Source organism: Maniola jurtina, chromosome 11, assembly GCF_905333055.1.
Source record: "Maniola jurtina chromosome 11, ilManJurt1.1, whole genome shotgun sequence".
Classification (NCBI taxonomy): Eukaryota; Metazoa; Arthropoda; class Insecta; order Lepidoptera; family Nymphalidae; genus Maniola; species Maniola jurtina.
The window spans coordinates 12,300,008-12,326,547 of NC_060039.1; the positions used below are offsets into that span (position 1 = coordinate 12,300,008).

General features: G+C 37.5%; 1 protein-coding gene across 1 annotated transcript in view; it reads left to right on the forward strand.

The window, feature by feature from the left end:
- LOC123869436 (kinesin-like protein CG14535) overlaps nt 1–26,540 on the forward strand; it is a 460,509-nt gene that overhangs the window by 50,746 nt on the left and 383,223 nt on the right. The window contains exon 2 of the mRNA XM_045912358.1: nt 19,540–19,631. Coding sequence (XP_045768314.1) covers nt 19,540–19,631 — 92 coding nt within the window. The remainder of the gene's footprint in view (nt 1–19,539; nt 19,632–26,540) is intronic.

Sequence of the window (26,540 nt, forward strand, 5' to 3'; positions counted from 1 at the left end):
GAGGCCGCTTGACGGGGATGGAAATAAGATACTTAATATCCCGTAAAATCAAAGAGTTTCCACACGATTAAAAACGTTATATCTAAGCAACTTCGGAGGTATCCACTAGTACCTAGTATTATAAAATTGCAATTAAGTGAGAATTTTCCACACTATAGCAAATTAACCTAAAATTAAGTTAGTAAAAACAATAAAATTATGGCAAGGGGCACAATAATGACAGAAACATCGAAATTCAACTTCGCAATCCGTTGAACCCCAGTTTTACGATCGTAAAACTGTGGTTTAACGGTACCATGTCCGTTACTCTGGTACTCCTCCTCATTTCTGATTTGATCGCGTAGAGAAATTCCAAGCATAGCTCTTTCCATCTACTTAAAATACTTATACTATTTAAAACTTAATTTGAATAGCAAATTTTTCTCGTAATTAATTATCACCATTACCTGCATTACCTACATTTTTATCTTACAAATTCCACAATTTGACAATCAAAAAGTGTAAAACAAGTGTAAATTAAAAATTTATAACACCCCCGACAAGTGAAGGTTACAGTAACTGGAAAAGGGCTGATAACTTTCAAACGGCTGAACCGATTTTTTATTTTACCTATTCTACCGGATTATAGCTAAGAACACTCTCGATCAAGCCAGGTGGCTTGATTGAGAAGCAACAAACAAAAAAATGTAAATTAAACAAAAAAATATACTTTTGACAATATTATTTGACGTGTGTATACACAGATACACACGTCAAACTTATAACACCCCTCTTTTTGGGTCGGGGGTTAATGATACCCAATTGGAATAAATTATTTGATTTTAACTCTATTTCTAAGTATTTCTACTTCAAATAAGAACAGTCTGTCGGGAAGCATAGCAAAATAGGAGAAATTTGGAAAATTCCACAATGTAGACACAACCGATGCCATTGTTCTGAAGTTTCCATAGTCTATGACGGACCTATTGTTGAATGTGGACGATGATTGTAAAGAACCAATAGCGCGGATGTGTGCGGATGAGGACGCAGATTGTTTGATGGATATTTGATGGGGCTTGTCCGCCATAACGCACATTACCACAGATTAATGCATACATTCATTAATCTATACATCTGACTGGATTCAAGATTCAAGACTCAAGATTCATTTGTTCGGTCAAAGTTCTTAAACTATTTTATTTTTAAATATTATTTTTACAATATTTTTGTCAATTGATGTGCCCTTAATAATCATAATCATATTTATTTTGAAAATTGTGGATAAATAACAGATAGGTAGTAGTCCAATAGTTAGACAACACAAACCTACTGCCGCAGTGTGGCAAACTATAATGCAACTAGATCCAGTCAGTGGTCACTTTAAATTTATTTAAATTACTAAAAGTACACTAAAAAAATTATTAAACCTTAATAGTGGTATTGATTGGTCTATCAACATACAACTAAACGTTAAACTACTACATTAAACTACTGGACGGATCAGGCTGTTTGGCATGCTGATAACTATTATGACGCAGACATCTGCTAAGAAAGGATTTTTGAAAATTCAATTCCCAAGCGGGTACGATAGTGGTTTGAAAGTGTAGTCCACGCGGACAAAGTCTAAATGCGAAATCGTCTCAGTCTGTCTGTTTGTCTGTCTACCTGTCTGCTATTTTTTACGGTACAACCGTACCACGCGGACGCTGTTTGGGGAAAAAACAAATAGCCCTATTATTTTTGTGTCTATGATAAAAAACCGGTTGAACATAGTAAAAATATTTGCAGTCAAACGCTTGTAAAATGTTGAACTATAAAACGTACAAAAAATAGTAAAAGCTGAATCGTCAACGCCTATTTGAATGCCGCATGTTTCAGTTGATTTTCCGCTTCATGACTTTTTTTTAAAAGAATATTAGCCATGTTAAATGACTAATATTCCCCTTTCCTCTCCAACTAAGCGTCAGGCTTGTGCTAGGAGTAGGTACGACAATAGTGCAACGGGCGGGGTTTGAATCTTTCGGTTTTCAGTCCACTCCTTTACCGATTGAGCTATTGAGGCTTTGCCAAGTAACCTGTGATAGTGTAGGGGTTTCTTGCTAAATCCCTGTTATGTTAGTTAGTTTAGTTAGAGTTAACTCCAATTCAATTGGCATTAATTAGACTATAACCGTTCAAATGTGGCCACTCAGTTTAACGCGTTAATTATAGCGATAATTATGGCGTTGTTGGGCATTGACGTTCACCTTGATGTAGCCCGAACATTACAAGGCAATAACCATGGAATGTGTCAATACGATTTTTTTGCCTAGTGTACGTATAGGAATTTGGAGCGTTTATATTTAACAGGGCTCTCTCCGTCACTTACTCCATACAATCGTAGTTCCCATTTCATTTGAATATTAAGCAACCAAAGTCCATGAAATTTTGCAGACATAGTCTAGAAACTAATATCTGTGTCTGTGGTGTTTTAGATTTTTCTAAAAATATGTAGTTTTAAAATTACAGGGGCTCAAAGATTTGTATTTTTCTTTAAAAAAAGGCCCAACTTTGTGCTCGTTTTTCTAGACAACGAAGCAATTTAATGAAATTTGGAAAAACCACAGACCTAGAAAATTTAATGAATATTATGTAGTAAAAAAATTATCGTTATATATTTTATATTGTTATAATTATGTGGGAACTACGAAAACCAGAAATTACACCCAGAAATCTTGAAAATTTCGTGCTGTCTCGATTTGTGCAAGCGGGGTGGTGAAGTGCGGGGGACGACACGTGAAACTGACAGAAACTGACAGTCTAAACACACGGGCCACATTTAGACTGCACCCAACTCCAAACTTGTCGATAGGTCTAACTAAATACACTGGTACATTTCAACTTGCGTTAGACGTATGCGTTACCTACTCAGACGTTGCCTGTAGATAAAAATATGTCTCATGTTTGCTGGCAATAGCGCATGCATCAAACCCTGCAAGTTGCAACTCTCTTGCAACCTATTCCTCACGCAATACGCACAGCTTTAATATTATAATTTTTGACAATGTATACTATATGTAATGCCATATCACAGGTCACTCTCTGATTTATTGCTAACAATTTACTTCCAAATGCAAAGAAATCTAAGTGTGTTGAATTCACACTGCCCAATACCAGGACCTTAAATGACATAAATTCATTGATAAATAATCATATGTTGAAAATAAAGGAGAACCCCGTGTTTCTCGGTATAATGTTAGATGCAAAGCTTCTATGGAACACCCACATATCAACACTAGATGGTAAACTCAGCTCTGCTGCTTACACTGTTAGAAAAATTCGACAGGTACTGACGTGGAAACTGCAAAAATTGTATATTTTGCTATTTTCACTGTATTATGTCTTACGGACTCTTGCTATGAGATAAAGCGGTAGATATTGAGAAAGAAATGTATTACAGAAAAGGACAGGACGTGCAATTTATAATTTAAAACCGCGCGCTGCCATACAATAAAAATATAAGGAAATAAGTACCTTATCTATTATCTTATAGTAGCTTCTAAATATATTTACAACTAGCTAATGCCCGCAACTTCGCTCGCGTGGATTTAGGTTTTTAAAAATCCCGATCCTTTCATTTCCCAGAACAAAAGTTGTCTCTCCGTAATAGCCCGTCCCCGGGATGCAACTTGTTTCTGTATCACGTAAAAATATTTAAACGGATGATCCTTTTCAAATCCCGAGGGATCACCAGGATTTAGGAATGCAATTTCTTACAGCGTCAGGGTTGAGGTCAACGACAAAGTGTTTACTTGGTATAGATACCTTCAATATCAATTAATAATCGACACTTTTTAAATCCCATTAGCTTTAGTAGTCAGGTCCCCTGCAACATCAGGATTGAGGGGTTGGAATCCAAATTTTTTATTGAACAATGTCGCAAACTTTCTTTATCGATTAAAAAAACTACCCAAAATTACGCAGTTAGGTTACCTGCCAAATTTCATGGTTTTGAGTCAACGGGAAGTACCCTAGAGGTTTTCTTGACACACACGACAGACAGAGAGATAGACAGCAAAGTGATCCTATAAGAGTTCCGTTTTTCATTTTGAGGTACGAAATCCTAGAAAACGTAGGGATGGCATTCCGAACCAGTGGTAAATTTTTCTGACCATCCAAAAACACTTTGAAGTTTACCTAAAAGTTTACAGGAATAAAAATTTATCATTGTATTCCATTCCATTTCATTCTATTCCATTCTGTTCAAAGATAAATAGATATTAAAAATATTTGTCACCGAAACAATAATTTACGATACATCAACCAATATCAATTTTACTGATGACAATCTGACTATTACCAAAGTGAACGACTACTATAATATCTATTATATACGACTAACATAATATGTATTATAAATTGTGTGCCGTTTGCATTCTCACTAGGTTCTCATTAAGTTTGTTTTATTTGGTTAAACTTTCTGGCATTTATATTGTTATGACGTTTAATTGGCAAACAGTCTGTTTATTGGCTGAAACTCAAAAATTCAGCCAATCACAACAAAGAAAATATTGTAATAATGATTGATGCAGCTTTCTGTAATTGAAAACAAAATATTTGACATTAACTTGAATGTGACAGTGTTTTCCGAATAGGGTTGCCAGAGGCCCCGTATTTTACTGGTTACCCCGTATTTCAGGATACAGAAACCTGTAATTATGAAAATAAAATACGGGGCAAATAAAACTAAATATTTTTAGGGTTCCGTAAGTCAAAAGCAAAAAAGAACTCTTATAGGATCACTTCGTTGTCTGTCATTCTGTCAGTCTTTCCGTCTGTCCGTCTGTCCATCTATCCTTCTATCCGTCTGTCATGTGTTCATGAACAAATATTAGTATTTTCAATTTTCAAAGTAAGATAACTACATATATCAAGTGGGTTATCATATGAAAGGGCTTTACCTGTTCATTCTAAAACAGATTTTTATTTATTTTTATGCATATTTTTTTAATGCATAACAGTTTTTGATTTCTCGAGTAAAATGTCGGAAAAAATACCCGAATACGGAACCCTCGGTGCGTGGGTCTGACTCGCACTTGGCCGGTTTTTTACAAATTCAGCAGGAGCTGGCTGGCGAAATAAAACACTGACGTTATGTCCAGTAGAAAGAATATTTTCCTTTTGCGGCAATGCGTAGCCGAAACCCACTCGATATTGATCATGGTCGTAGCCAAGGCGGCGGGGCTTGGTTTGAGGATGTAAGCCTTTTTTATACAAGTTAGCCCGTGACTTTAATCTTTTCTAGTGGTGGTAAGTGATGATGCAGTCTTCTTGGCCGTTAGGGCCATACTAACCATATAACTAGCCATGACCGAAGCCTCCCACCAGACCAGAAATTTAGAAATGGCGACTGCGCCTGAGAAGCCGTCAAAAACCTAAGCCTAAAATAATACTTACACTATTTCTTGCATTTGCTTACCAATTTTTTTTTGGAAATATATCAAACATTTCGCGCTCACTTCACTCGCGCTTTGAATTTCTATTACTTGGTGTAAACCCCGCAATTTCGTTTGCATGAATTTAGATTTTTAAAAATTCCGTGGGGGATTTTCCGGGCTAAAAAGCCGCCTAAAAAAATGTCTGGGATGCAAGTTACCTCTGAATAGTAAGTACCAAAATTTTGGTAAAGAAGATGGGCCGTGAAAGGGTAACAAATAGATAGGCAAATAGATATACTGTCGTATTCGTAATATTAGTATGGATAGGAAGCTTTAAAAATAAAATCTTGCTATGGCTACACTCTTTTCCCTTTCACTTTAATTTTTTCTGTATTGAACCAAAAACACTTACGATCACTGCGCTCGCGCTTTTTTATTGTTGTATTTTATCTCACTGTCAAATTGAAAGGCGAAATTCCACTAACCAGGTAATTAGCCCATAAAGTTGAGCGAATGTTTTTTTCCTCATGACAGGATTCAGTTCTGGCCCTAATAAAACCTCTCCCGCAATCGATTCCTGGCTACGGCCATAGTATTGATATTGTGAAGGTGGAATTACAAATTAAATGTAATTTTAAGTTGAAATGAAAATATTGTATGCATGAAATGTATAACATTTTGCTTTACAACACTAAGAGTTTTTAAAAGCTATTTAAATAAATAAATCTTTTATTTAAAACCACATTGCAAACACAGTTCACCAATCAAGACACGGCAACATACAGAGAAAAAATACAAAACTTACAAATAAACTGAAATATCTGAATAGGCTTTCCATGCATTTCAGAGAGAACCACCGCCTATTTCTTCAAATACTTCAAATTTTCAAATTTCTTCAAATCTAAACCCCGTATTTTTGATGGTGGTAGCCTGTAAATCAAAAAGAGCCAGGTGGCAACCCTACTTCGACCTAGACAGAATGAAAAATTGTTTTCATTACTCGGTATGCCTACTGCCATAGTGTGACAGAAAGTGTGACGGTAGTTGTGACCTCTGATTGGCCGACTCTCTTTCACTATTTGCTAAAATTAATGATTGCAACAACAATTTTTTCTTTTTTGTAATCGAAAACAGAACGCGGACGTCAATCAGGTTGACTAATTGCAATCATTTCTGACCGGCTAACATTGTTCCGCTAGTGGCTCAAACTCACTGTCGCAGCAAGAACATGGTAAATTCAGCCAATCACAGCAATTTGAAATTTGGTTATCACAAATGTACCGATCTAGGAACCGAGAATGCACGAACCAGGGCAGATAGAGATAAGAACAATAATATCATACGTAGGAAATCGACGGGGGATCGTTGACAACGATAGCCTTAACATTTTATTACAATGTTGCGGACACCTACCCAATCAATTTAAAGTGCATCGACATACCCTGCAGTCATTGTAAATAGCAGCGAGCTGTGGTGGGTCCAAAAATAACATTTGCCAAAGCATTTACAACCTTGCTCTGATAGTCATTATTAATAATTTAGTATGTGCAAAAATTATTTAATCCAAAAATATTAGGTAGGCTTCCTAATATCAACGATATACCTTAATAAGGGGCGTTCATAGTAACAACATGTTCCAACTAACCTCTCTGGCGCAGTGGTAAGCGTTGTGATCTTATTAGTGGGAGGTCCCGGAATCGATTCCCGGCAGGGGTTGGAATTTTATAATTTCTAAATCTCTGGTCAGGTCTGGTGGCAGGCTTCCGCCGTGGCTGGTTACCGCCCTACCAGCAAAGCCGTGCCGCCAAGCGATTTGACGTTCCGGTACAATGCCGTGTGGAAACCAAAGGGGTATGGGTTTAATAAAAATGACGTACACCATCCAGGTTAGCCCACTTCCATCTAGACTGCAACATCATTTACCACCAGGTGAGATTGCAGTCCAGGGCTGATTTGTATCTGAATAAAAAAAAATATCGGTGTCCTCCGCCACCGCTGCCTAGTACCCATTGATTTTAGAAGCGGCCCCCAGTTTATTCTAATTAGCTAATACCTACGAGTATCTTAAAGAGCACTCGACCATTGTATTTGTAAACACCATTGCATCATTATTATCTCAAGTCTCAAGCCATCAGCGGCTCACAATCATGGGCCTCTTCTCAGAATAAGAAGGATTTAGATTTATGCCTTAGTCCACCACGCTAGCCAAGTTGAGTACGAGTAAAAGTTAGAGGTCGGAATCGAACCTCAGACCTTCGGAGTAGGAAGCTAAAATCACTAGGCTATTACTACTTATCTACTTATTAATGTTACATAATTAAGTAAACGTTTTTCAAATGCATTATAACAGTCAGCAACAAACTAGATTTGCAGGCGCCCATAATCGCTTGTACTGGCGGGTACAGCCTACCTATAGTTTTGTTGCTGACTGTACTTATGTAAGGCGCGAAACTGTAATACTTACCTACAATGAAAAAATTACACTTAAGACATCTTAGACGGACCATCATATAGTTCGTCGCTTGCGTGTTTTTTTCAAGAAGTGTCCTGCGTTTTTTAGCTTTAATTAAGATAAGGTAAAATAGAGGATAACAAAACCAACCATAAAAGTTAATGAAAACCACGTGTGTTTCAACACAGCAGGTTTCGCGTTTAGTTTTCACTGAAGTCGTTGGATCCCGACGTACGAGTAATTCACGTTGATTCAATTTCAGCTGTAGATCAATCGCACGCCGCGTCCGTTGCGCCGGCGCATACATTAAACACGGCAAGCCGGAGCATGCAGTAAACACCCTAGCGGCTAAGGCATAGCTGATTCCAGGGTTGTCACCATGTCAATTTGTAACTCGCGACCCAAAAAGAGGGGTGTTATAAGTTTGACGTGTGTATCTGTGTATCTGTCTGTTGCATCGTAGCTCCTAAACTAATGAACCGTTTTAAATTTAGTTTTTTTTTTGTTCGAAAGGTGGCTTGATCGAGAGTGTTCTTAGCTATAATCGATGAAAATCAGTTCCGCCGTTTGAAAGTTATGAGTTTTTTTTCTAGTTTTCTTGTAGAGGTTTTTGTGTCGGGGATTTTTTAAATTTTGAGTCATTGATTTTTGTTTTTATTTTTTAATGCCCCGCATTTTCCTTTTTTTACTACACGGTCTTTCAGCTTCGAGGCTACAAACGGTAAAACGGTGGCGTCTTAGTAAGTAAAAGGGTTCCATTTCAGCCTTTGATTACGGAACCCTGTAAAAAAGGATTTGTACCATTCTACAGGAATATCTAGATTCATTCCGAACGAACTAAGTCGTCAGCAACCGCTATACCTACTTAGTATAAATTAATAAGATTTCTTCCACACAATGTTTTCAGAAGCCCTACAAGTTTACGCCGCCATGTTTTGTTGTTTACACGTAGCTTACACTATCAAGGTGTAAGAATAACATTACAGTCGTTGAACCGCATACCTTTGTAGTTTTGTAAACAAACAAAAAAAATCTAAAAGCGATCCTGTTTATTTATATAGGGTGAAAATAAATTATGGGAAACCCTTTACTACCTGCCTATTTACTTTTCCAAATAATAAGTTTAGTTGTATAGTTCGCGACAGATCGACATGGCAATCGGGGTGGGGACATCTCGCACACCTTTTTTTTCTCGTGAAGAAAATCCGTCATGGATACCACTGACTACGGGGGAGCACAGTGGTTATGTCGGACTCCTACCGACTAAAAACCTCACGAAGTTCCATCCCACCGCTGATGACGGAGCACAAGGGACCGTAAACACCTCGTTACTCCGCCAGCGGATGTCTGCCTCAGCAGACCCGGCGTTTGGGACACTACGTGCCCCAAACACCGTTAGAGGCATGCCGGAACCACAGCACGCCAACCAACCCGAGGACCACACAGCGAGCGACGGACCACCCCGTGTCCATCATCCACAGGTACTCCTGAGGGCTAGGGTTCGCGGGTAGGGCAATTCCCTTTCCACGTTCCCTATCCTCAACATCTCCCTCGCCCGTCACCAAACTGGACAGGCGAGAGACCGGTGGGGCAGCCAGTGACTGGATGGGTGATGAAGCCCCATCACCAACCACCCAACACAGCCACACCCTCTATTGTTATATTTTGTCGAAAATTGTATGGACATTTTTGACAATATAACAACGTTGCTAAGTAACTTATAGACAGGTTACAGATACTTAGATTGATTAATTTATTATTAATTTCAGCCGTATGTTAAAGATGGAGTCCGTGTTTTCTGCCACGTATATCGTAAATACCTTTAAAGCAAGAGAGAATAGGCATCTTCTAGGCAAGCGCGCTCCAATTTAGACCTCATCATTGATTTTTAACCCCCGATCCAAAAGAGGGGTGTTATAAGTTTGACGTGTGTATCTGTGTATCTGTCTGTGGCATCGTAGCTCCTAAACTAATGAACCGATTTTAATTTAGTTTTTTTTGTTTGAAAGGTGGCTTGATCTAGGTTAGAAAGGAAGCTATAATCCAAGAAAATCGGTTCAGCCGTTTGAAAGTTATCAACTCTTTTCTAGTTACTGTAACTTTCACTTGTCGGGGGTGTTTTAAATTTTTAATTTACACTTGTTTAAGCATGATCTTGTCGTTAAGCGCAAACCTATTACGTAATAAAGAAAAAAACATCAATAACCATTTTAATTTTCAAACCTTTTCCCTCTTCCTATTTACAGCATCAATGCAAACCAGAATAGCCGCTCCATTCGAATGATTACTCCAAAATCAATACAACAGTATTTTCAATGCATTTGCAATAATACATTTTAGAGTTCTGCATGGACCCCTTTTAATTTGTAACATTAAAGCAGTTTGTGCCCGCGCTCGCAAATACAGACCCCTATTTATTTAGGGCCGTCAATAAGTGAGTTCTCTATTATGTTTGCCTAAAAATCAACACGCGTGTAAGGGCCCGTGCACATTCGGGTGGGCCCTGTTATTGTCGCAGACTCAAAACTCACAGTTCCGTTGACCTAATAAAACAAGCGAAGCCCCATCAGCTCAATCGTTAAGGAAAGACTGAAATGTGAAATATCAGGAACTAGAGGATGCCCGCGACTTCGTCCGCGTGGATTTAGGTTCTTGAAGATCCCGTGGAAACTGTTCCCGTGGAAAAAGTTGTCTAGGTATATCGATAACACGGACGCAAGCTACCTCGGTACCATAAAAATCGGTTGAGCGGATGAGTCTTTAAGAATCCCGCGGGAACTCTTTGATTTTCCGGGATGAAAAGTAGCCTATGTCCATCCCCGGGATATAAGCTAACTCTGTACCAAATTTCGTCAGAATCGGTTAAACTGTTGGGCCGTTAAAAGGTAGCAGACAGACAGATAGACAGATAGACAGACAGACAGACAGACTTTCGCATTTATAATATTAGTATGGATGTATTAATCAGAGGATGACGGAGGGTAGCCCAGTGTCTATTGCCACTTCAACTTTTTTCGACTTGTTTGGACTACACAAGTTTAAAGATCTATTGAAATTATGATTCTGAAAAAAGCATATTATACAATAAAAGATTATGTACCTAAATGATAAAAGAGCGTGGATTTGACCTGCGGCTCGCCCCAGCAATTATGCGCACGAATTCAGTTACTACTGCAGAGCCATCTTCTCCTCATTTGAGCATGTAGAGAAACTCCAAGCACAGCTCTCTCCTTCGCCCGCTAAGGAACTCAGAGCTTTCTTATGAGGCCCATAATTAGAACTCATTATTATTTAAATATTAATCGCCGAGCGATGGTTTGTGAGTTGTGGATGTTTACTCGTAGTTTACACAAGGAAATAACAAAAGTCTAACTTTGTATGATTCCTGTACGCGGTTGTCGCCTAAATAAGCACAGATACAAAGTATACTGATGTTATGTAATGTAATATTGTAATGTACTTTTAATAACTTTTTAACTTTAAATGTACTTTTGACATACCTACATAATGAAGTGTGATTTGTACTTCAGAGTATAACATTTCAATCGTTTGAATCACAAGTTTCAATCGTCTAGGATCTTGACTCTGTAGGTATAGGTGCATTAAACTACTATTATGAAAGGATTTTCGTAAATTCCACCCCCGCGAAGCCTATAGCCTAGCTGGTCAGTGAGTTAGTTATAAATAAAACATTCTGGAAAACCAATCGCAAAGAACCCCATCCACTTACCTTCTTTACGATTGTACGAGCGCAGAACGGGAAGCTTAAATAAGTAAGGTTCTAGTTAACAATTTACGGAATTTTCCCCGATGAAGGAAAATGTAGCTGGAATGTTGGTAGCGCTTTTCAGCATTCTACAGAGTGAAAACAAACAAGGGTATTTCTGAAATTGAAAATTTTCAATAGGTAAGTATATCTACTATTTTATTTTATTGGGAACCGACTAAGGAAAAACACTTTGGTATTTGCAGTTGGAGATAATTCAAGCAATAAATTAATGACACGTATACAATATACATACTTCCAAGGTACGGAACTCTTGGTGCGCGAGTCTGTCTTGTAGTTGTTCAGTTTTTTTTTAATTTATTGCAACCTAAGATAGAGCGCGCTTACCCAGAAGATGCCTATTCACAAGAAGGCACCTATATTAAAAGTGGAAGGGAAAACTGACGCCGAAAGGGCGTTCCATATCTTTGCTATTCGAATCAGAAACGATAGAAGGCTAATCTATCCATCACTTCACACTAATATTATAAAGGCGAAAGTTTGTATGTGTGTGTGTGTGTGTGTGTGTGTGTATGTTTGTTACTCCTTCACGCAAAAACTACTGGACGGATTCGGCTGAAATTTGGAATGGAGATAGATAATATCCTGGATTAGCACATAGGCTACTTTTTATCCCGGAAAATTAAAGAGTTCCCACGGGATTTCTAAAAACCTAAATCCACGCGGGCGAAGCTGCGGGCATCAGCTAGTAAAATATGTTTTGATTTCTGATCATGGTTGAAGATAGCAAGGTTCTAGCAACACTCTCTCGAAGGAGTTGAAATGATTACTTAAAGTTCCCCTTCAGCCATTATTCATAATGTCCAATCAAGTAGAAAAGTGCAAAATACTAAACATTATGCAAGGGCACGCACTCAAGTATAGCTGAGGTTAACGCGCACTCGAATTAAATGAGGAAAAATTAAATTAAGCTCACCCACGGATTCATTATGACTTCATTTTTTAGCTTTAAATAATAATGAATACCGAGAAGCCTCATGGAAGCAAAAAAGTTAAGTGGGTATCTCTTAGAACTCATTATATCTCTTGTGTTTACTACACATTTTGATAGAGAAGGAATAGCAATTTAAATAGAATAGATTTTTATTCAAATAAACTTTCACTGGTTCAGAAAGAATAAAAAAGGAACTTCGTAGCCTATTTAATTTCACTGAATTTGTTAAGGCAATGAGAAAAGTATTAGAGACGATTTACACAAGAAATAAGCAAAAAAATAAAACAATATGGAATTAAAGTACCTAGGTAAAAATACTAGTACATTTAAGATGCAACAGTGTTTTTTCAGATAAAAAGGTCAATAAATCTTACATAGAGCACTAACTCTACTATAAACTTAAACGGTTATTCTTCACTTAATCTCTTCTCTAGCGTAGTAGAGAAGATGATAATGGCCTTCTGAAATTGTTATTCAACCCGATCCACGGGTTTTGAGGTTTTGCAGGCCCCAGTAGATCAAGCGACACCTTGAACGTTCATCTGAGCATTTTTCTATAGGTAACCCCAAAGTAATCTTTTCTAACAGCAAGATTATTTCCATCCTCTCTCTGACAAATCTAGCCAGTAAAGTCACAGGTACTAATTAATTTTTTCCAATAATAATATTATTTAGTCTGAAAACCAGAGCTAGCCAGCAAAATCATGCTAATTAATTTTTTTCCAATAATTTTTAGTCTGACAACCAGTCCTAGCCAGCAAAGTCATGCTCTCAAATAATTTTTAGTTTGCCAACCAGTTCTTTTGTATATTTGTTTCAGATTTTCCTTAGCTTACAAGTATCCGCACGTTTGGATGTTCTTTAGGTAAATAATTCTCTAAAAATTCATTAAATTATGAAGGAGACGAGATTAATATGACGTACGAAGATAACCGCTATAAAGTTTAGAAGTTAAGTTATAACTTCAGAATATTTAACAGCAAACGCCCGCGACATAACTCCACAAAAGTTTAAAATTAAACAGTCTATGTGGGACTTTCAAACTTTTAGCTTCTTGGCGCGCTCAAATCAAACAACGATTGGGGATAAATCAGCTCAATATGTTGATGAGTCTACGTACTTACGAAGTTGCGTATTTACTTGTTTTCAGTATTTGAAATGAGTTTTGGCTCCGTGTTTTTGTTTATCCTTCATCTACTTTGATTCCGCCATCTTGAAGGAGATCCTTGGTAAAATAGAGTTTTTAAACGGATTTGTTTAGTTGCGTTACCGTAATACTAATGTAGAGGCTGAACAGCTGGACCGTGGCAAAAAAAACTAGGTTTAAGTTAAGTTAAGATTAGATTAGAATACTTACTCTTAAAAATTAACCCCTATTCATTTCTTACGCAAACCATAATATTGTAAATCGAATCTACCGCTGAGTTTCTTGCTGGTTCTTCTCAGTAGGAAAGGCATTCCGAACCAGTGGTAGATACATTTGATGATTCGAAAGTAGGTACTAGTAAAAGTTTATTTGAATAAAAAAATTCTCTGATGAAATCAAAATTGAAGAAACAAAATACAAAGTTCCATAGATACCTACGAAATTAAACTAAAAACAAACTATTGTAGTAAGAACAGAATTTCGAAGTTTAGTAGACGTTTCCTTCCAAAGTTTAAAATCTATACCTAACTGCAGCATTCTACAAAAAGAATTTTCGACAAAATTTCAACAAGCGACTGCGAATTCAAAATTGCAGATTAAAAATGCAAAGTATGCAAAACAAGAGGGAAGAGGAACGAGATTTAGAGCTGGGACACACCAAACGCGTATGCAGCACGTACGCGTGACCACGCGCGTAGTGACGCGCGTGAATCCATAGACATGACAGCACGCATTACGTCTACGCGAACGTTCACGTCACGCAAGCGGTATGCCATATCTCATACAGTTCCATACATTACAACGTCATGGTACGCGCTACGTCTACGCTTACGTGCTGCATACGCGCTTGGTGTGTCCCAGCCTTTAGCGTTCAGCATCATTGCATGTGATCGGAGAGCTGATCTTATCGCTCGGAATATCGACTTGTGATGGACTGAGTTTAGTTATTCCATTTAAATTTTCAATACCCATTTTATTTTAGCTTTGAAGAGTTTGCTCTATTTTCTTCGATCTGCCTATTAAACTTATTTACTTAATATTAGCTACTTAGTTTTTATTTTCATGCGTTGGTATATGTATATTTTTATCTCGATATTTTTTATCCCCATTTAATAAAGTTTACTAGATTCTTATTGAGATCTGGGTTTCTAATTAAATCTAAAAGTGTTATATTTTTATTTTCAAGCGCATAACCTGTATATATTTTTATGTCGATATTTTATATCCCCATTTAATAAAATTTGCTAGATTTAGTAGCGTTTAGGCTGATTTGGGATTCTAATTCAATTCAATCTACTATAATATAATCTAGCATAAACGCAAACTTCTGAAATAAGCATTTTTTTGTTTTGTTGAGCTTGTTTGTTCGCTTATTCACTCCTGACTGTCATATTATCTTCATCATTGATTGCAAGTGCAAATTGGTACACTTCACCTTTGATAATATTATTGAGAACTCTCAGGCCTCATTATTTATCTATTTTAAGGAGAACGACCATAAATTCCTGAATTCGGCATTAGCGGTTCCTCTGGTCCTGTAAATGTTCATGGGCGGCACTCGTTTGCTCGGTATTTTTGTTTTAAAAAAAAAAAAACAATGATAAGTAAAATGGCAATAACCTGAACTGACCTATAGGATCAAAGTAAGGGATAAAACATACAAAGAGAAAGTTCATGTACCTAGTTAAGATGAGTACCCACAGCGCGCCAACCATGCCAAATTCGTCGTCATGCATAATTAATCTACCCAAGCATCGCGCCAATCAAAATCTATCAAGAGTTATTGGAAAACGATCGAGCAAAACCGTTCGTTATAGTTCAATTGGCGAGCTGATTGTCCCCAATCGCCTAGGCAGAGCCATTTTACTTATAAAATTGCAATATTGCATTCGAATGGGATTCCTGAAATGGTATTTCTCATTTCCAGCAAGGTTCTAGCCAATAAACATCTAATTTTCCTTTTCAATCTCCTGTCCCCTTAGTGTCGGTAACGATGAAAAGTGGTTGGTGCCTTTCTGGTTTTACGTAAGGCATTTTTCAGTAGGTAATAGATATAATTTATTATTTACTAGATGATGCCCGCGACTTTGTCCGCGTTGATTTAGGTTTTTAAAAATCCCGTAGGAACTCATTGATTTTCCGGGATAAAGGATCAGATCGCGCGGGAAGAATGATCTATACTAATAAATAAAATTGGAGTGTCTGTCTGTAATTTCGAAATAACTACCTCATATTAAGCTCATATGGTTATTTGAACGATACCAACACTGAATCACACGTTTTTAAAATTTTTGTCTGTCTGTCTGTCTGTCTGTCTGTCTGTCTGTCTGTCTGTTTGAAAAAGCTAATCTTTGGAACGGCTGAACCGATTTTGACGGGATTTTCACAGACAAGTTGAGGATTGACCAGGGCGTAACATAGGCTACTTTTTTAACCGACTTTCAAAAAGGGAATTGTGTTTTTCTACCTATGTACACCGAAATCTCCGAGATTTCTGAACCGATTTGCGTAATTTTTTTTTAATCGATAGAGAAACTTTGCGACATTGTTTCATAAAAAAATTGAAGTCCAACTCCTCAATCCTGATGCTGCAGGGGATCTGACCAATCCACGCGGGCGAAGCTGCGGGCATCATCTAGTATAAAATAAAGTCTATGTCAGTTTCCGGGATGCAAGCTACCTCTGTATCAAATTTCATCAAAATCGGTTAAACTGTTGGGCCATGAAAGCTAGCAGACAGACAGACAGACACACTTTCGCATTTATAATATTATATATTATATTATAGTATGGAAGTATGGATATGGATTTACCCCATAAATATAAATGACGTCATTGAGACGAATTGACGAGATAGACGATTGAAATTCAGTCGGGAGGTTACTGTTACTAAAAAAATCATTGGTTCTGTGGTTGGTCACAGTGATCAGCCAAATGGCTGCGAATCCAATCTCGTGGTCCCGGGTTCAAGCCCCGGTCGGGTCAAAAATTTATGGGGGTTTTCTGTCAAGATATTCTCTTGATATTCTTGTTTTATGACTTTTCATAGTGCTAAATTTAGAAATTCTCAGTATCAGCTCGGGGTTAGGAAGTTGGGTATGTACCCCAGGGCCTCGTACAGCTTGTAAAGCTGCTGGTTCTGCACTACATCTCTCCAGTTACGTCAGAACGCCGTCCTTCCTTAAAAAATACAAAACTAACATTTTATTTCATCTAAAAGTGGCAAAGAATTTCTACAAGTTTTGAGTTTGTAGAAGTTTGTTTTTTGCTACCATCTTTAATATTTACTAAACATTCGGCCCAGATTCTTGAAGTTGATGAAATGATTGCGAAATTGTTTCAAAGTAGGTAGGTACTTGGGATGTTGTAAAGGAAAATAAACAGCAAGCAAAGGAATATTCGAAATGAGACCGGTATTCGTTTCTATTTCACTTTGAGAAGTTTAAATATTGCAACACGTTTTACTCCTTCAGAATCTCGAGCATAACCAGCGAGACATGTCTCTCGTGGCTTTAGCAAGACTTTGTTGGTGAAAAAAGTTAAAAGATAAGTGTAAATTAAAAATTGATAACACCTCCGACAAGTGAAAGTAACTAGAAAAGAGCTGATAATTTTCAAACGGCTGAACCGATTTTCTTGGATTATAGCTAAGAACACTCTCGATCAAACCACCTTTCAAACAAAAAAATAAATAAATTAAAATCGATTTATTAGTTTAGGAGCTACGATGCCACACACAGATACACAGATACACACGTCAAACTTATAACACTCCTCTTTTTGGGTCAAAAAAATCTTCTTATATAGAATTGAACGCCCTTGGACTTTCTTGGCTTAATAGATATTATAATCAAAGTTATGGATTTACATTTATATCGCTGTACATTGATTTATCTACGCCATTCAGCGGTCATTTAATTCTAAACTATTGATTGCCAATCTCCCACAGGAGATGATATTTTTAGAAAATGGTAAAGTTGATTGTATGTTTGTTTGTTAGTTTGTGAAGCCTCTCTTATCTTTTACCACGCTCTTTTATCATCCTTCTTCTTAGACATCGTTTCAAGACTCAAGTGATAGACGTTGGTTAGCAAAATAACAGTCCTCTTCTGAAAAAATCCAGACCACTTAGCCACTACCCTAATTAGCAACATCCTATGCACCTGTAGCAACGGTTGCAATTTTCTGGACAGGTTTAGAATGGAAAAGGTTCTAACATCTATTCAAAACCGACTGTCTAGATTTCCCCTTTAATCCCAGCTTTACTGTTGCCTATGTCTGAACAAATTGCATGCCAAGCGGCCGCAAAGGTCTGGATCTGTCGCAAACGTTCAGTTTGTTTTTCCGACACCATCTCTTGTTTAACGAACGAACTGAGAGCCTCGAGGACCTATACAATGTAGCTGACGTCATACCTTCTCTTTGATGAATACATCCCGGCGAATGATAGCGTTACAGCGTCATTTGAAATTGAACCTTGTTCGTAAGTGGTAAGGTTGGATATGTGTTAAAGTTGCAGTGTTCACGCCACTTCATTTATTAGTCGAGTGATAAGGACGATTGTTAGAAATCTCTGCGTGGATGAAATTTTTAATTAAGTACCTGTTGTTTTTATTTTTTTAGGCGGGGATTTTTGATAGGGGTTCATGTTCGACTGAATTGACTTACATTACAGGACATCTATACCTACTAATAAATAAAATTGGAGTGTCTGTCTGTAATTTCGAAATAACTACCTCATATTAAGCTCATATGGTTATTTGAACGATACCTTAACTGAATCACACGTTTTTAAAAAAAAATTCTGTCTGTCTGTCTGTCTGTTTGAAAAGGCTAATCTTTGGAACGGCTGAACCGATTTTGACGGGATTTTCACAGACAAGTAGAGGATTGACCAGGGTGTAACATAGGCTACTTTTTTAACCGACTTTCAAAAAGGGAGTTGTGTTTTTCTACCTATGTACACCGAAATCTCTGAGATTTCTGAACCGATTTGCGTATTTTTTTTTTTTAATCGATAGAGGAACTTTGCGACATTGTTTCATAAAAAATTTGGATTCCAACTCCTCAATCCTGATGCTGCAGGGGATCTGACCAATCCACGCGGGCGAAGCTGCGGGCATCAGCTAGTCTAAAATAAACTTTATGACATTATTAGAAGAGGATGAAAGCGTCTGTCAACCTTTTACACCTTTTTCATTCTAAGAGGAGACCCGTTCTCAGTAGTGAGCCGGCGATGAGTTAAATGATGATGAATATTCTACACTTTCCTCCTCTTGCCTAGGTATGGTCTAATTAAATTATATTTCATTCTTTTGAAAATTTTAACACTTTTAGGGTTCTGTACGTCCGAATTAAAATTGGAATCCTAAAATCACTTGTGTGTCTGTCTGTCTATCTGTCCATTACAGCAAGCTCATTTAACAGCCAAAAATTATGTTGGGTACACATAATATGAATTTCTGTGGCCCAAACATGGATGTGTAACGTAAAGAAGGGAATTTAAGGGGTTGACAATATTTGAGGGGCAAAGAAATTAGAAAATAAAAAAAAGTTTGCAAACTGTGTGACATATCTTATTGAATTGCACTTTATGCCCGGTTCATAATATTATTATTTCAATGCAGTGGACACGCTTATATTATCATGAAAATTAAAATATGAAATCAAAGTAAAGTGTAGGTACAGGTACCTACCTAATTTTCAACGCTCTTTGAACTTAAAGAGCCATTTATGTCTTTGAACTATCCAAAATAGTGAAAAGCCCTCACACTATAGTTCATGCTCTAAACTGAAGTGTACTGAATAGTGTTCTTGTTTCAGTTGCCGAGGACAATCATGAGCGAGAGCGGTACCAAGGGTGGGAGGCGCATCCCCACCCCCATGCCTCCCCCTAAGGAGCTGCATCCTAGCCGGTAGGTGACAATAAACAAATACACGTCTTGTCTAGTGATGAGAAGGTAAAATAAGAAGCTTTTTAACCGACTTCGAAAAAAGGAGGAGGTTCTCAATTCGTCGGTTTTTTTAAAAAATATTTTTTATGTATGTTCCCCGATTACTCAAAGTCGCCTGGACCGATTTGGAATTTTTTTTTTGTTTGAAAGGGCATTCTTTACAGGTGGTCCCATATAAAGATGAAGATCTGATGAATATCTTCGGAGATGGATAATAGAACTCCTCAATGGATAACAGTAAATTATTATTGCTCGTAATCAGTGTAATAGCTCAGTAAACAGTAGGGTTTTAACTGGTCATAGCATATTATTGTACAGCGGGGCCACTAAAAATTGCGAAATAAAAAATTTTCAAAAGCGAGCTTCACACTTGGATTTCTAGTTTCTTTTATTATACTCACTCGACTTCATACATACATTACACGTGTAGAAACAAAAAATATTTTTTACTTTTTAATATTGTGGTCTTTGAAGTTGGTTTTACACTAGACACTGTTAAAACGAGGCAGCGCTATACTGCTGGCATAAAACCGTCTCGTTTTAACTGAATCTTAAGTCTGAGCAAAGTCAAAGTACGCTCTATAGATCTAAGGGTACTTCCAGTTGACCTAGAACCATGAAATTTGGCAGTTAGGTAGATCTTATAGCACAAGTAAAGGAATAAATCCAAAACCGTAAATTTGTGGTTATATCACAAAAAAAATATTAAAATGTGTTTCAATTTTCAAAGTAAGATAACTATACCAAGTAGGGTATCATATAAAGGGCTTTACTTATATATTTTATTTATTTTTATGCATAATAGTTTTTGATTTATCGTGCAAAATGTCGGAAAAATACCCGAGTACGGAACCCTTGGTGCGCGAGTCTGTCTCGCACTTGGCCGGTTTTTATAAATTCTAAAGTCACGCGAACATAGTCACGGGCATCATCTAGTAATTTTTTGAGTTTTGTGGAAGGGAACTTAGAAACCTCAGTAAAATGTCGCCTCATGTAACCGTTCAAAAGGAAACATTTGACTCTTGTAACCTTATTTTGGAATCGCTTTCTCAGCACTATTACCTAGAACACCTTTAGTACACAATAGTTTCAGACTATGGGAGTCCCAGGAGAGACCTGGTACCTAGGTCTTTGGAAGCACGAAACAATTGTCAATATTGTCTGTTTGTCTTTAGTGAAGCAATTTGAGGGTGTCTCAAGTTTGTAAAGTTGTAATATGTGTTGTTCTAAACCGCCGCTGTTGAATATTGTAGTATTGGGCAGTTTAGGTTTATTGCTCGATAGTTTTACGGCTAAGTTTGCACTAATGAGAGTTTAGAGAATACCATTTCAAATTTCTAAACCATTATTACAGTTACTCGTATGTAATTAGGTGAATAGTTAGATTTTTTAATACAAAAGTAAGTTAAAATCAATCACGCTTTGGTAAACCTATTGTTTTGCAAACCCTTCACCGGCCCACTACTGAGAACGGGTTTCTTCACAGAATGAGAAGGGTTTAAGTTGTAGTTCACCACGCTATTGGATATCGGTTAACCTCACACAATATCTTTTGCATGAATGAATGAATATACTTTTATTGTACACCACAAAATTAGTACAGAAAAACACATACAAAGCTCAACAAGATATAAGTACAATTTGGCGGCCTTATCGCTACCTAGCGATCTCCTCCAGGCAACCAAAATGGTCCAAAGGATATAGCTTTATCTTTGAGAACATTATGGAGAAATCGCGGACATGAAAGTTCGACATACAAGGATATCTAATAAAATAAAATATGTTTATAGACTTGGCTAAGTCTTGGCTGCAATCAGACCTGTTGGCAAGTGACAACTGATTATGTAGACCAAGTTGGAGCATGCTGCCTAGAAGATGCCTTTTCACTCTTGACTTGAAGGGGTACCTTCAGTCAAGATATTAAAATTATAGCAATATTTAATTATTTTGTAAATGCCCGGGATCGAAACTGGGACCGCCAATTAGGAGGCCGCAAATGCTGTCACTTTAGTTAACCCATAATATTAGGTTTTTATAAGTGTATGACTTCCTAAATACTTGAATTCAATACAGAGGGTCATCAATTTTAATTACAGTGAATGTCACGATAGACGTAAGCGATACTCTTGTAATACGATACAACCAAATGACAACACAACCCTAATTCCAAGTTACTGCAACCACGCACTACTGTTTAACGCGAGTGGGTTTTAAGTGGGTTTGAACTTTGAATCACTAAACATCTTAAAACTGATGGGTTAGTAATATATATTTTTTTACTTCTTCTATTTTATACCCACGACTTCATCCCGTGGATGTAGGTTTTATAAGAGAACTCTTTGATTTTTCGGGTTAAAAATTATCCGATGTCCGTCTCCAGAATCCAAGCTATATCCATTCTCCATGCCCCCGTGCGTGTGAAAAGTTAAAAGATAACACAGACACATTCTCGCGTCTTTTGTATTGACAATATAGACACAGTATGTACTTTTTTTTTACTGACATTCATTAGCGCTTTAGAAAGACATTTGTCATGGCGTAACACCGCACAACGAATGGAATAATATGTTACATACATGCATGTTAATATCAATCTGAATAGAATAAGGTAAAAACGTTTATAAGCTTAAAACTCATGATCACAGTTCAAAAAAGAACCTGTTTCATGAAAATCTAAAAGGAATAAGGTAAATACAAAGTCTCCGAAAACCGAAACATACATAAAAAAACACTGCTCAACATGACTTAGTTGGAACAGTTTTTAGTGATGAAATGATTTGACTATTTTAAATTCCGAGTGCGTTTTGCGGTTTTCAACCGATTGCGGCATAAAACCGTAGTGCAAGCTAGAACTTTACTGCTAAGCCGCACGTGTGTTGATTATTCCGTCGATGATCACGTTCTGGGTAACATCGATTGAATTTACATCTCTTGTTAAAATAGTTCTATTGAATCTTGAATCATTTAAATATTATTACTCTACTTATGGAACTCTATCTTTTACATATAGAAATTACCTTAATTTATATTATATTAATCACTAATTTGATTTACCTCGGTCTGATTTAGAAAATAGGCGATTTTGTACTACAGATTTCATTTTCGGCCTGAATTTGATCTATCTTTACTACTTGTAAGTGTCACTTGCCACTAAGTATGATCGTAAGTGATCGGAGTTACTTGTGAAAACCGACAAAAAAATTACTAGGTAGTTAGGTAGCTACATTTCGATTGTCAACTTTGGTTTCCAATAGAAGTCGTAAAAACTTAAAATATCTGACAAACTTCGTCCATTGAAACTTTGGAATAGCTTGCTCTGCTTAGATTTGAATTGTTATAGAGTTTCCGCAAATTCACAATTCAGGTTTTACGTACTCGTAGGTGGGTACCTAAACTTTGTACGTAACCTAAAGTTTGAAATTTTTAACACACACGTACAAAATCTAATCCCTAATAAAAATACTATCATCCCATCAACACGCACCCATATCAACTCATCGTCGGTATACTACTGAGCACGACTTTCTTCTCAGAATAAGAAGTGCTTTAAGCCACAGTCTGCCACGCTGACCCAGTGCGGATTGGCAGACTTCACACACCTTTGAGAAAATTATGGAGAATTCTCTTGCATGCAGGTTACCTCACGATGTTTTTATTCACAGTTAAAACAAGTGATACCTATTTGATTGCTTACAACTCACATAGCTGTGAAAAGGTAGAGGTCGCGGGATCGAACCCCCGACGTCTCGAAACCTAGCCAGTAGACTAACACCGTTTTCTAATGCTAAAAATGCTCCTACTGAATGGAAATACTTGTTACATTTTCCAAAAAAAAATTCCCCATAGACACCTACTTATCTACTGTCAAGTAATATCAAGTTATAGAAGTGTTCTGTAAGGAACTCATGTTTGGTGTTACTTTGTGTACAAACCAGGAAGCTCAAATTGTATTAATTATGCATGTCCACTTGAAAAGACCACGCTCAGTAGATAACACTCTTTAACCCTTGACCTCTTTAAGTAAATGCTAACAAGCTCGCCACATTCCTAAGTAGGGTTCTGTAGTTGATACTAGGCAGTATACGTACTGTTTATACGTATTTGAGTAATTTTTTTGGGTTCCGTACCTGAAAATTACCGCTGATAGACAGACAGACGCCTGTCCTTCCGTTCGTCTGTCTGTCTGTCAGTGGACTGTATCGCATGAACCGCAACAGGCGACATTTGGAATTTTGAGAGAGTGTGTATTTCTATTTCCGCTAAGTATAACAAAATGGCCGACAAGCGAATTAATAATTTAAAAATTAAAATGAGTGTGGAACATTTGTCTAGAACATGCCTTTTCACTCTTGTTTTTAAAGGTAGGTATAGTACGCGACAGGTTGAGATGGCAATCGGGGTACGAGGCGGGGTACGCCCCGTGCACCCGCACGTCACCCTCGCTCATCCGCAGCGGATTAGCGCGGAGGCTGTGCGGGTGGGCGGGGTGTCCCCACCCCGGTTGCCGTCTCAACCTGTCGCGTACCCCGATTGTAATTGTTAGGAAAAACCCATCGCGGAACATACCTATTCCAAATCTTATATGCGTATAAACTGATCTTTCACTAATATATATGACCTCAGCTTGGCACTAGAATCTAGATACGCCAGGAAGACGTCAAAATTCGCGTAATATCAGTGTACATTATCACCAATAGTATCACTCGTAAAAACTTTGTGATGAAATTGTCGGATAGCTCTCGTAACTTCCGAATCGCTTCTCCAGTTTACATTCAAATTGCTACAGAGACGATCTTACGCGAATTCGGAGTGTAAACTTTTGTAATGGAGCCCAAGTTTAGGAGAATACAAGGTTTGAAATATCGAGAAAGCATTTTGAACACTGAAAATTGTTTGAGCTTTCTTCCTTATTTTTATTTTTTAGGGCTACGTAATCCGTACCCGAGGGTGTCAACGGGACCCAATCTATTACTAAGCCTCCGCTGTCCTTCCGTCCGTCCGTCTGTCCGTCTGTCTTTCTGCGGGCTGTATCTCGTTAACCGTAATAGGTAGAGAGTTGAAGTTTTCATAGAATATGTATTTCTATTGCCGCTATAACAACAAATAATAAAAATTTGATACTGGCCTTCCTCTCCACGTCTCCGAAGCGTAGAGGAATAATAAATCTACCATAAACATGGATGCCCGCCGGTTCGCCCGCGTGGCTTTTTTTTTTAAATTTCGTAGAAACTCTTTGATTTTCCAGGATGAAAAGTAGCCTTTGTCCTTCCCGGGATGTATCCCCAGTCTGTACCTATCCATTAAAATCGGTTCAACGGTTGGGCCGTGAAAACGTTGCAGACAGACAGACAGACACACTTTCGCATTTATAATATTAATATAAATATGGGAGTATGGATTATTATCAGATACCTAAACAAAACCTTAGTCAAATCATTCAATTCAGTCGCATCGCAATTCGCAACTCGCAAAACGAATTCATTAGAACGAGTGCGTGAGTTTTATTGTGTCAAGCTGTCATTAGCGATCCCATTGAAGCACATGCCTTCGTTATTTTGTATCGTACGCACCCATACTACCTTCGCATTTGAATACAGCTATGCTTTCTACGTTTAGAAATGTCTAAATATTAGCTTAAATTAGATTATATCTTAAATTACGTCGAGTTAAATTATATAAATATAATCATAATTTTATGTTTAAGTTGGTAAGCTGAAGTAAATTGTGTAATATGAAAATTTTATGAAGATTTCATTGGCATACAGATTTCCTGACGAAAAAATGTGACATATAATTGCTTACAACGCACATAACTCCGAAAGTTAGAGGTGCTTTTGCGGAGTGCGACTCCAGACCATTGCTATGACAACCTATAATATTAAGTATAAATGCAAGAGTATGTTTATTTGTTGGTTTGTCCTTGAATCACGTGCAACGGTGCCTTTGTCACTCGGACCTTTACGACGAATCAATTGACACCTCATTCATCAAAATCGGCCCAGTAGTTTAGGCGCTACGGTGGAACACACCGAATATGGATACAAGCAAACATACATACAAAGACACATACATCACACTTATATTATAAAGGCGAAAGTTTGTATGTGTGTGTGTGTGTGTGTGTGTGTGTGTATGTTTGTTACTCCTTCACGCAAAAACCACTGGACGGATTTGGCTGAAATTCAGAATGAAGATAGATAATATCCAGTATTAGCACATAGGCTACTTTTTATCCCGGAGAATCAAAGAGTTCTCACGGGATTCCGAAAAACCTAAATCCACGCGGACGAAGTCGCGGGCATCATCTAGTACTTACATAAATACATAGACTGCTAAAATCATAACCCTTCCTTTTGGCTTTGCCGCAGTCGGGTAAAAATGAAGGACAGATTCGTAGAGATTTTATTTTAAAAAAAGTTCAGCATTTCTAAGTGATCAGACCGTACTTGTATGAGTGTCGATGTCGCAGCTATATGTATAATCATTAGTAATATTATGCGCTGATGGATGCGTGTTCGTGTGACGTGGCGTGAATGCGGATCATCATATTGACTGGTGAGTGGTGATGTCGGTGACGGCGACAGGAAATACGACACAAGAGCCTTGCTTTGTATGGGGCTGTGATTTGAGTAATGATACAGCGAGACTTTTAGTTTATGGGCAATTATTTATTAAATACTAGCCGATGCACGCGACTTCGCCCGCGTGGATTTAGGTTTATTTGAAATCCCGTGGGAACTCTTTGATTTTCCGGGATAAAAAGTAGCCTATGTGCTAATCCAAGATATTATCTATCTCCATTCTAAATTTCAGCCAAATCCGTTCAGTAGTTTTTGCGTGAAGGAGTAACAAACATACACACACACACAC